General features: G+C 37.7%; 1 protein-coding gene across 4 annotated transcripts; it reads left to right on the top strand.

The window, feature by feature from the left end:
* The first annotated feature begins 584 nt into the window (after positions 1 to 584).
* LOC147761429 (uncharacterized) lies at positions 585 to 11,791 on the top strand. 4 transcript variants are annotated; one of them, XM_087013500.1, is made up of 7 exons: positions 585 to 900; positions 1,451 to 2,296; positions 2,538 to 2,606; positions 3,541 to 3,609; positions 6,627 to 6,683; positions 7,422 to 7,462; positions 8,428 to 11,791. In XM_087013500.1, the coding sequence occupies exons 2-7, from the start codon at positions 1,486 to 1,488 to the stop codon at positions 11,704 to 11,706; spliced, it is 4,326 nt and encodes a 1,441-aa protein (XP_086869626.1). In that variant the 5' UTR covers positions 585 to 900; positions 1,451 to 1,485; the 3' UTR covers positions 11,707 to 11,791. The 4 variants fall into 4 exon arrangements, with proteins under 4 accessions (XP_086869626.1, XP_086869625.1, XP_086869627.1 ...); XM_087013499.1 differs by lacking the exon at positions 585 to 900 and adding an exon at positions 930 to 1,110; XM_087013498.1 differs by lacking the exon at positions 585 to 900 and adding an exon at positions 932 to 1,273.
* Positions 11,792 to 12,777: the final 986 nt, after the last annotated feature.

Here is a 12,777-nt window from a genome sequence, read left to right on the forward strand (position 1 = left end):
TAGGTTAGATATGCTAGTTTATCATGTTTAATAAATTAAATAAATTAAAATATGTATATGCTGAACGCATTAATTTCGAGCTACTGCCATGATTGTGGCCTACTCGTTTTATTGATAGCGTTAAAATTAGATAAACGTCAAACTTGGGTCTTAAACAAAAACTATACCACAACATTAAAAAAACGGTAAATGTGTTAGGAAAGTTAATTGGATGGTCTAGGGCATTAAAATACCAGCGATTCTCACTTTCAAAACGAATTTATTACATCTAAAACAGAAATAATCATGCACAAAATGACAAGAAATATAGGCCTAATCAAACTGAGTTACACCCCTAAAGGAATTTATTGACACTACGACTACATGGCAATTTAAAAAAAAAAAAAAAAAAAAAAAAAAAAAAAAAAAAAAAAAAAAAAAAAAAAACTTGCATATTCCCAATGAATTACCTTTAAAATGCTGTATACAGTGTACATGTATTGATACGAGTTCAACACAATGTACCTGTGTCAGCTAAATGAATAAAATGGTAAAAGGGGTAGGCCCTACTACAGGCCTACAAACTGCCTAACACTGATATGGGCACTCTTTGTTCTCTACCAGAGGTCACCTGAGTGATGACGTCAATTGCAATTCTCTGAAAAAGTTCTTATAATACAGAAAAATGCACAAAAAGATATCTATGAATTTGATGAATATCTAGCGGGAATCGATCTGCCCTCGTGGAGGACAGCTCCTAGATATCCTCGAATATTTTTAAGCCGAGGTTTAGTTCAACATCAAAAGAAAGATCAAGAAAAACCTCCCGGATTGCTGGTCTTGTGGCACAAAACACAGAGACCACTGACGCGATAAAATCGTTCTTTTTCTTCTTCTATTTTGCTCAAAATCAACACCGCTGTAAGCATTATTTTCTGCTTTTGGAATTGAATAAGTTCAGCTGGGGTCACATTACAAAAGGTTCCATTGTGCCGTTTGACAAAAGTATCACTAGGCAGAATAAACAGGTGTGTATTTGCTTACCTCCCCAAACAGCAACCCTAAAAGAATTTAAGTAGCAAAAGCACTAGTATTTTAGCAGGCACATAAACTAGGACTTGTATTTGGAACGTAAGAGAGAAGATTACTTTTTTGAAGAATCAGCTGCATTTAAGAGCATAGTGGAGTATAATATCAGTCTGATAAGTTATCCTAACTCCGGTTGGAGGCTAATTTTAAAATACTGAAATTACAGATGTGCAGAATTAGTCACTGAGAACAGAAGACTTCTCAGGTAAACTATCAGGTTCAGTTTTAACCGTTTACAAGATAATCGGAAGATTTCGTGCTATGTAATGTTTTTTTTAATACGTTCTTTGCTGCAGTCTCTCCATATGTTGTTGATGTGTTTTCTTCCCGTCCACTTCTTACTGGTGGCAATTAAATTACATTGCATTGTATTAAATTCCAGATTAGGTAGGAAAAGACGTCTAAGTGACAGGTACCATGGCAACAGCATTTGGAACGGACACGGACCAGGAGAATTTCTTTCGCATGAGCATTCTAATTGTAGATTATGCCGTGAAAATATTGCAAGATGTTCTCCAGCTACAGCTAAGAAAAAAGTATCCCAATTTATTTGACCCCAACACAGGGTTGCTGAATAAGGTGCTTGGTGATGCAACTGTCAGGGCAACACTGTTTGGATTGCCATCAAGAGTGTTTAATCACCACCAACGAAATCAACTCTATCCTGCTGGAAAGCCTTCCACATCAGTAACTGTTGGTGATTTAGACCTCACACTGACTGTGCTCTTGTTGAGAAACATCACCACGTTGAATCCTCGTCCTCGGTCGAAAGCATGGGATAACCCCTCTGACACAGACACATCAACAGAGGCCACGATTGGGAGAGTTAAAAGATATCGGAATGTTGTGTATGGCCATGCAAACAAGGCAGCAATAAGCGATCGAGAATTCTTGGAACATTTCAGAGGGCTCAAGTCCAATCTCCAGGCTCTTTCTAGAAAGTTCACCGATGAGGAATATGACGATATATTGTCTAAACCTTTCAATGCTGCTTTACTGGAGACAAACCAAAGCATTCTTAAAGAATGGTTTGGTTATGACAAAGATGTGAAAGACGAGTTGTTAAGCATGAAAGCTACAGTGGAGGAACTACCAAAGCAGCTTAGCCATATAGAACAGGTTCAAAAAGGTAGTGAAGACACTGTTATCAGAGAGATGAGAAGTGAAACCCAGAGTACACGTGAACAAATCGAGAAATTGGGATTTTCACTTGAACAAAAGACAGAAGGTACAGATTATATAATTTTAGGCATTGTCTTTATATTATAAACCAAGAAAATAACACACGATTTAAAATGCTATTGTGGCTCACATTTGGTTTTCAGGAGCAACTTTATTTTCAACATTTTTATGGATGTGAAGAAGTAAAAAGTAATGAAAAAGTGTAACCACTGAGGTAAAAGATCTTTAAGATTATTGATTTGATTGCTACTACCTGAGCTTGACATCTCATTGTGTTTTGGTTTCAGAAATTAAGGACCAACTCCAAGCGATTTATGGCAGGGATCGAGACAGACCAGAAAGTCAGAAAATCCCAGGTAATGTGCTGTAATAAACTCTAGGTACAGGAAACCAGATACATCTATGCATGGGGACGTGTCTTGTTTACCACTAATTTAAGTACATTAGCATTATATATGTAGTCCGTTGTGTCCTTTCATCCCCAACTTTAACTTTGTTATATATAAGCTAGGGCATATCAACTTATATTCCTAAAATATACGTATGAGAAATCCGCTTTTTTTGTTTACAAAATAATAATACGAATATTTTGGATTGGATTATAAACAAATTTAAGTGACCCTCCCCCCCCCCCCTACAAAATTTCATCGAATTTTAAGAAATTTGCTGGACTTAAACTTCAATTTTTTTGTGCACGATCATTCCCAGAATTTAAAGTAATCTTGATCACTTAATTTGCACTTGGATGCATTGCTCAAAATTGACAATTTTTTGATCACTTTATCACAAGTAATACTTGAACATATTCCTCATTCGGGATTTCCCTGATTTTTGCTGTGACTTTCTTCAGACCAGTCCTGAAATCGCTCTCTCAGACAGGCTATGGAGTATTTTAATGTGTGGGGTGGCCCTGTCGTGCTGAAACCATCATCCATGACAGTGACGGATTTAGGGTTTCTGAAAAATATATCACATCAGTATTCCCCTCTTGAAATTAGAACTTTGACTAGCTTAATCATAGTTCTAAATCGTACCAAAGGGCACTGTTTGCTCTCCAGAAAACCAAAAGAAAAAAGAAAAAAAGGAGGAGGAGCGACATAATTTTTAACATTATCTTAGGGAGCTTTCTAGAGGCCTTATTAGACCTCAGCTCTTCTCGATGTGAATGCTCCCTTAGATGTGAAGGAGTAAAAAGGAGTGAAGAAGAAATTAGTAAAGGTAAAGGTAATTAATTATTTGTTTTCGATTTCTTATGCCCAAATTTGACATTTCATTTTGTTTTGTTTACAGAAATTCAGGAAAAAATTGAGGTGATTTATGACAGGGATCGAGACAGACCAGAAAGTCAGAAAATCTCAGGTAATGTGCTGTAATAAACTCTAGGTACAGGAAACCAGATACATCTATGCATGGGGACGTGTCTTGTTTACCACTAATTTAAGTACATTAGCATTATATATGTAGTCCGTTGTGTCCTTTCATCCTCAACTTTAAATTTGTTATATATAAGCTAGGGCATATCAACTTATATTCCTAAAATATACGTATGAGAAATCCGCTTTTTTTGTTTACAAAATAATAATACAAATATTGTGGATTGGATTATAAACAAAGTGACCCTCCCCCCCCCCCCCCCCCCCTACAAAATTCTATCAAATTTAAAGAAATTTGCTGGACTTAAACTTCAATTTTTTGTGCACGATCATTCCCAAAATTTAAAGTAATCTTGATCACTTTGCTCCAAACGGCCTCCAAGAACTGGCAGCACACCTGCGTACACCACACAAAATGTCTATTACATAAATATATTCCTCATTTGGGATTTCCCTGATTTTTGCTGTTACTTTTCTGCAGATCAGTCTTAAAATCGCTCTCTCAGCCAGGCTGTGGAGTATTTTAAACCACAATCCATCTTGACAGCGGCGGATTAAGGGTTTCTGAAAAATCTTGGAACTAACTAGAGAAGGCCTTCTCTATTTAGGTCCAAGGAAAAATATATCACACCAGTTTTCCCCTCTTGAAAATAGAATTTTGAATAGTTCTAAATCATCGTTCTAAACCGTACCAAAGGGCACTGTTTGCTCTCCAGAAAAAAAATCCAGGGCCCTTGAGCAGGCCCCCAACCCCACAACAAGGGGGCGATGGTCAGCCTCGTATTCGAGGTCTGTCGTACCGCCCCCCCATCTCCCCCTTCAAATAATCCTAGGTCAGCCCCTGCTTGATCTGCCACTCCACAACATTCAACGCCGCAGTGACCATTAAAAAAAGAACATAATAACTTTTATGCAAAGCTACCAAGATTACTCAAAATTTTGGTAATGATGATGCGCATACTGAAAATTAAGTTTAGGAAATTTCATGGTGATGTGATCCCCAGTACAGGTATAGCCCTCTCTCCCTCTCTTGTGATCACCAGTACAGGTATAGCCCTCTCTCCCTCTCTTGTGATCCCCAGTACAGGTATAGCCCTCTCTCCCTCTCTTGTGATCCCCAGTACAGGTATAGCCCTCTCTCCCTCTCTTGTGATCCCCAGTACAGGTATAGCCCTCTCTCCCTCTCTTGTGATCCCCAGTACAGGTATAGCCCTCTCTCCCTCTCTTGTGATCCCCAGTACAGGTATAGCCCTCTCTCCCTCTCTTGTGAACATACATGTATCTAGCTTAAAAATGGTAAAACTGCATGGTGATGTGTCCCTTGATCATGTAACATGATAATATGTAGCAGTATGTAGTTATTGTTTTACCCCCACCAATGAAGTTGTGTTTTTGCCTTTGTTTGTTATAGTCTATATTTGTTAAGGGCAACCAAACCCTAATAAGTTGTGGACCAATTTTGATGAAAAATTCCGGAAAGATCAGAAAGGGCCAGCTTAGAATTTTTAAGATTTTGGTGAGGAAAAATTCATTGATTAATGATGAAAATTAAGGTGGCTTTCATAATAATAATAATAATAATAATAATAATAATAATAATTTATTGAGCCAATAAAATACAAATGTATAAAATCGGGAATCTTTTGACCTGTAGTAGCGCCATTGAAATATAAAGAATGAAACTTAAAATTACATGTTAGAGTTAAAAATAGTTACTGCCGAAAGATAAAAGCTATTTAAAAATCGCTTACTACCCTTAAAAGCTAAGAGTCTCGAACTGCTAGGTAAAAATTTAAAAAAGGGTATGGGCTGGATGGGAACTGTCTGTCATTATTGATAATGTTTTGTTTTTAGTCCTGTCTAGATATATAGTATGGACGGGAGTTAGATCTGTTCCAATTACAATCCCTACAGTTACGACGATCTTTTCCAACTTGTTCCTCTCCTCCACAGTTGCACGTCCATTCCAAACAGTTACTGAATAAGTTAAAATACTCTCTAAAACACACCTGTAAAAGTTCGTTAAAATAAACACATTTCTGGTAAAAGCTTTCAATTTCCTTAAGAAATACATTCGTTGACGTGCCTTTTTCAATAGCTTCGTGATGTTATCGCCCCAGGTTAACCTATTGAAGCACACTGAATATTTTTGTATTTCTCTGCTGAAGTCTACCTGGACACCTGAAGTAAGCAACTCTAACACAAATGAACAATAACTAACTACTGCACTAGCTGTGCAGCTCTTTATTATAGTACCAGTTATGCAAATGACCCAATGCTACAAGTCCAATAAATACGATTGGCTAGTTCACCACTGCATAACCACTGCAATGCAACACTTGACCATAATTGTTTGAGATGTTATCACATAGTCATATTCAGCTGAACCCCTAGTAATGTATAATTAGAAACCTGTTCGACCGCTTTACCGTTAACTTCCAAGGGATTTTTACTTATCTGATTTCTTTGGAAGTCTATAATCATTTCTTTTGTTTTGCTCACATTTAATATCAAGTCATTGTCTAAACACCAATTTACTAAACTTGTAACCGACTGCCTGCATGGCATCTCATCATTATGGTGTATCAAGCCGACTAAAGTTGTGTCATCGGCAAACTTCATTAAAATGTATTTTCCTCCCTCGCCACACAGTCGTGGGTGAATAACGTATATAAACAATATGATAAGACGCAGCCCTGGGTGTGCCAGTGTTTAAAACTATAGTGTCCGAGAAGTTAAAACCGACTTTTACTGACTGTTTTCTGTTTAAAAGAAAATCTAAAATCCAATCTCAGAGTGCTGGTGGAAAATTAAGAGATCTTTGCTTTGTGCATGCTTTATTTTTAGTCCTTTATCTGTTTTACTCTTTTCAATTATTTTTTTGTTTGGGGAGCTTCAGTTGGGCAGTGAATTGTTATACGTGCTTCGCACATTCAAAATATGAGATTGTAGGACATTTCCAATAAGGCAACAGGTAACAATGTACTAATTTTAATTTAACAGGCAAACATGTGATGGTAGATCGCAGTACTGACAAGTCAGAAGATCATCCTGCAAAACGTAAGTCATCCCAGCCGTCATTTGCTCTAGGACAGACAAAACTAATCCTGTAACATTGATTAATGCTTTGCTTGTTGTTTTTTTTTAAATATTTTTGAAAGGTTATGTCTCCCTTTTAATTTAACACAATATTACTTCGTGAAGGCACTTTTCATTCTTTCACAATGAATGATGAGGCTTATACCAGCCTCAAAATAAAGAAATACAATATTTTACTTGAAGTTTGATTGAAAAAATGGCACAGTGAACTTAAAGAAAAAGAACTTTATCCAAAACAGAAATTACATTAAAGTGATAATAACTCTTCGTTTCGGCCAAAAAATGAATTTTCCTGGAGTAAACAACAATTTTCCCATACTTACCAATGGTTAATGAATCCATTTTTACATTCAAAGTTAGTCCCTGTTTTTTTTCTAAAAAGTTTGGTTTTTTGTTAAAATCTCTTAAGAGATTTTAACAGAGTATAGCCATCAATGGAGGTCACGTGGTCTAAAGACAAGCTCAGATATCAGAATAATAGCTATAACAGCCGTTTTTGTGGGAAAACAGAATATATTATATTTTTATGAGCCATTCACAATGTTTTAATTGTGAAATACAGATTTCATACGAAGAGTTATTATCCCTTTAAGTGATATAAGTGCTGTTTGTACTGAAGTTATAAAGTATGCGTTATATTCTTATCCAAACTTTGAAATCAAAATATCTTTGTAAAATACAGGTACTTTTCTTTTACAGGCAGCAGGCTCCATACAACCAAACCAGATCCCCCCTATCAGGTAGGTTAAGTAAGATGCTTAACCTATCAGGTAAGTTAAGCATCTTACTTCATTTAAATATTTGAAAATTGTTGTTAATCAGTGGTTCATGATTTCATGAAATATCAAACTTTTGTCATCTTAACGCCATGTTCCAAGATAACATATTTAATGATGATGGTTCATAAGCTTAAGTGTAGACAAACAATAATATTTGGGGTTCTTACTCAAACCTACATTACATTTGCCACGGGCGCCATCTACTCAGTACCTCCGTTGAGACGCTGTTCGAAAAGGGAATTACGGGCAGTACTGTACGGGCACCGTACTTGCATCGCATTTCAAATGTAATGTTTGTTTTACATGGCTAAATAAGATTTCCCCTTGTAAAAAGTAGATCTATTGTAGTTCACAGGTGTTGTGCTCCTGCTTTACGAAACCACGACCTCTTCATCAATTACTATACGCAAGAAAATGCAGTAGTATCGAAGCAGCAAATAAGCATTAACGCAGTAGTGGCGTGGAGCATATTTGCAGGAGAAATGCAGTATAACCTACTGCAATTCTACTTCAAAATTTACATAGGGTTGCATAGAGGAGGAGCATTAATGCAGTAGATTAGCAGCATGATAGAAGTATGTTTCAAATATGCTAATTAGCTCCCACATCGAAGAAGATTTGAAAAATGTTTGCAGTATGATTGCAGTAGTCTGCTGCGCTGGAGTATCTACTTAGTATTTGTGCGGAAATTTATATATTACAAGCCATATATGTTATATAGTGCACACAATCCATATTTATATTTAAAAATCGTATGTAACATTTCATAATAGATATTGTGAATTATGAACCTGCTTCTATATTTTTCTGATTTTGTCATTTTGAGTAAGAAGTTGATGGGTCTGATATTTTTCAGCTTTAATTGTACATTTCATTCCAGTCCCTAATATAAGCTTTAAAACTTGAATCAATCTTCTAATTTTCAGGCACCTGTAATGAGCCCAACTCACAACAACCTGTTGTTACAAAAGCGTCCAATGCTGATAAAGGATCTCCAAGTTGAGGACATCATCCCAGACATGGTAGCCAGGGGAATCCTCAGTGAACGTAATGCGGATAAGATAAAGGCTCAAAAGACGGAACAAGAACAAGCTTTTGAATTTCTTTGTATTTTACCAAAATGTGGTCCTCGTGCATTTGAAACCTTTGTTGAAGTGTTGAGAGAGCACAACAAGAAAGAACTCGCAGATTTGTTAGCAGAAAAGGCGATCACTTGTAGTAGTAAAAACCAAATAGCAAATTTCTATATCAGTCACATGAGCCAGATACAGCGACTTCCCTGGGTCCCCAACAACACCATGCACATGGACGATGTCTATGTTAACTTACAGTGGGTACAAGAAGAAAACAAACCCACAGGCACCAGTTCTAAATCAGTTAAAAACTACACATCAATATTTGAACATACCAAAAAAGGCAAACGACCAAAGAGAATTTTGGTCAGAGGAAAAGCAGGTATCGGTAAAACTACATTTACACAGAAGATGGCAACAGACTGGGCAAATGACGCAATGGATTTAAAAAAGTGTGAAGAAGTTTTATCAAAATACGGACATCTTATCACATTAAATCTACGCATCATTCAGCCGGATCAAACACTGAAGGGTGCAATCGGAATGCAAATACCTTGTTCTGCAGAAACTAGGAAAGCAGTGGCAGAGGAAATCATACAAGCTATGGACGATAACAGCGACCATGTGCTGTTGGTCTTTGACGGTTATGATGAATATGATCCCAAAACTTCACAAGAAATCACAGAAGTAATCAATCGTACACGATACCAGGATGTATGCACTATCATTACAACACGTCCATGGAAGGCAGAAAAGTTGATGAACAGACGAATAATGGACAGTGTGTTTGAAATCACTGGGCTAACAGAGGACAATATAGCTCAGTATGTTGCAAATTTCTTTGATGAAAAAGAAAAATATGATGATTATCTCAAAATGAAGAACATGACTGTAGAAGATGAGTCTAACGGGCGTTATGAATGTCTCCAGTATTATTATGGGGATATAGGGAAGGGTCTTTTAGGATACCTGGAGGAAATGAAACTTATGTCCCTGGCAGAGATCCCAATACTTTTACTATTCATTTGTCTGCTTTGGGAAGATAAGAAAGGTTCTCTCCCAGGTTCACACACACCTCTTTACAAAAAACTTATACAGTTGCTCATATGGCGAAGATACAAAATCGGGTCACAGAAAAAAGGGAATGAATATCTTGGAAAATTCAAACACACCTTTTTCAGTCTTGGTAAGCTGGCTTTAGAGGGTCTGCTTAAACCAGATTGGGGTCTTGTATTTGATGAAGAAGATTTAAAATTGATTCCAAACATCAGTGAGTTGTACAGCTTAGGTCTCCTCAGCGAGTCCAAAGTACACTATAACTTTGATACGAAATATCAATTAACATTTCTTCATACAACCATTCAAGAATTTTTTGCTGCAGAATACCTTGCTGGGTCAATGGGTGAAAATGATCATGTTTTAGATGAATTTCTGGGACGCTTAAACAGCCTTGACAGGCTCTATGACATGAACTATGTGCTGCGTTTCTTATGTGGTTTATCAGGGCAGGCGATTGGCAAAGTGCGACTTAGAGCTCAAGAGCTGGCACAGATGGATGCATCTCTAAAACTCATTTATTCTTCAAATACTGGAGTTGAAATAGGTGCTTTATTAAACAGAGACGTCTTCTCATGGGATTTTCCCATCGATATTGAAAGTGTTTACTGGTACATAAAACAGTTTAACGCTCTCCTCCTAGAACACTGGTATGCCCACTGTCCACAGGAAAGCGATTTGACTCCTGAGCTTACCCCCTGGCACACCATACTCCACATACCACTCTCATTTAAACACTCTGATCCCAGATTTCAGGAGGTCTTGGACAACAGTTTACGCAATAATGAACAGATATGGAAAAATGTATTCCAAGATGTCAATACTGTCATTTGTGACTGCATACCATACACACCAGAAGACGAAGATGAAAAAAGAGATACAGTAGATAAAGCTATTCCCTTATTGATGATGTGTAAAGTATTCAGGAATCTTTCATTAATATTTTGGGATGATGAATCAAAATGCATGAATTCTAATAGCTATTACATTGCTTTAGGACATGTATTGTCCAGTGCGCCTAACTTAAACACACTGTGTATCAATAGAAGCTTTAATAGTTCATACCTATCTTTAATACAAAACGCTGAAAAAATGATCAACCTGGTTGTTAGTAAATGGAAGGATCGTAGTGAAACACCAGTACCAGTTAGTACATCACCAGAACCAGTTAGTGCATCACCAGAACCAGTTAGTGCAGCACCGGAACCAGTTAGTGCAGCACCGGAACCAGTTAGTGCAGCACTAGAACCAGTTAGTGCAGCACCAGAACCAGTTAGTGCAGCACCAGAACCAGTTAGTACATCACCAGAACCAGTTAGTGCAGCACTAGAACCAGTTAGTGCAGCACCAGAACCAGTTAGTACAGCACCAGAACCAGTTAGTGCAGCACCAGAACCAGTTAGTGCAGCACCAGAACCAGTTAGTACAGTACTAGAACCAGTAGACACTCAGATTCTTAGGCAGATGTCAGCATTGAAGTATTTACATCTAGAACATGGTACAAGTCGAAGCTTAACAAATGACATAGGGGGTCAGCTGCCGTGCAGTCGTGGTCTGACGCACCTAGTGATTATGGATTTTCCCCTTACTGCTGAGTGTGTCAAGATACTGGGGAAGAACCTTCATTATGTGCCAGGACTGAAACAATTAAAACTGGAAAGTGTATTTGATTTGCCCGACTTTTTAATTTGTCCGTATATCGATCAGCAAGAACATGAAGATCATGGTTGCCCTGATGTTTGTGAAGCTTTGCTTGAACTGGGCCACGGTGTGAAACACACTCCTAAGTTGAAACATTTCTCATTGGCAGACAATAAGTTGGGTTTGCACTGTGGTATCACCAGACCGCTCACAGCATTGGTACAGTCTCTCTGTACAGTGGCAGAGCAGAATGAAATGAAGATTGACTTATCTCTTAATGATCTAGACAAAGTAGACAGCCTCAGGGAACAGATAGAGAGCATTGTCAGTTATTACCAGGACGTGACCGTGACTATCGGTGACCCAATTCAGTTTTTTGAAAGGTCTCACCAGCTGTCTCCTTCAGTCGGGACACAGTCTATGAACCTAAGATGATAACAAAGTCATAGGTGTATAATATATGTATATAGTGTACAGTGAAAGCTGGGAACGTGTTGGACAATGTCTGCCTCACCAACGCTTGCCAAATTTGATGCTGCTTTACTGTTATAATAAATAATTAATTTTGTTATAATAAATAATTTGTTATAATAAATAATTAATTTTGTTATAATAAATAATTAATTTCTGGAATAATTTTGACCGGAGACTTTAACCATCTGCCTGACAAATTGCTCATTAAAAGCCACAGATTAAAACAACTGGTAAAATGTCCTACACATATGAACTCCACCTTAGATCTTGTTTATACCAACATGCAAGATTACTATCAGAGCCCAGTCCATTTGTCTCCTATTGGCTTGTCTAAACATGAAACCATCTTAGTGAAACCTGTCGCATCACAAATGTTACAATCAGCCAGGAAATGTAAGGTGACTGTCCGAAAATACCCACTTTCAAAACGAATTAGTTTCGCAGATGCCATTCAAAACATCCACTGGGATGAACTATACCACAGTGACTGTGTCCATCAGCAATGTGATATGTTTTATCAGACCTTGCATAACTTAATAGAAACCCACTTCCCCACCAAGGTTGTGACAAGGAGTACACATGACAAGCCTTGGGTGACAGATGAGTTTCGTGACCTAATCATCCAACGCCAGCGTGCCTTTCAACTGAAGGACCCTGAATTTAGAAACCTTAGAAACAAAGTAAACCAAGAACGCAAACGGTTACAAACGGTCTACTACAGAACTCAGATTGAAGAGGCAAAATCGTCAGACCCAGGGAAATGGTGGAAAGGTATCAATAACATCATGGGTAAATCTCAAAACAGTGCCTCTCTGACCACCTCTGACCACCATGGCCAACCATCTCCATGAGGGGGATATGGAAGCACTTGCACAAAACATCAACAACTTCTTCCAGTCCATTACTTCTCACCTAGACCCCTTAGATGAGACGGACTTCCATGATGTTAACATTCCCTCACAGTACCAGCTCACAGTAGAACAAGTGGAAAGATCTCTCATTAATATTAACACAAACAGATGGCCAACCATC

This window comes from Lingula anatina, chromosome 5 (assembly GCF_051362555.1).
Source record: "Lingula anatina isolate TDL-2025a chromosome 5, LinAna3.0, whole genome shotgun sequence".
NCBI classification, from domain to species: Eukaryota; Metazoa; Brachiopoda; class Lingulata; order Lingulida; family Lingulidae; genus Lingula; species Lingula anatina.

Excerpts from the sequence above, each read along its gene's own strand:
- LOC147761429 (XM_087013500.1), top strand. The coding sequence starts at position 1,486 with ATGGCAACAGCATTTGGAACGGACACGGACCAGGAGAATTTCTTTCGC. Across the intron at positions 2,297-2,537 it reads ACTTGAACAAAAGACAGAAG|AAATTAAGGACCAACTCCAA; the intron begins GTACAGATTATA and ends TTTTGGTTTCAG. Across the intron at positions 6,684-7,421 it reads AGAAGATCATCCTGCAAAAC|GCAGCAGGCTCCATACAACC; the intron begins GTAAGTCATCCC and ends TTTCTTTTACAG.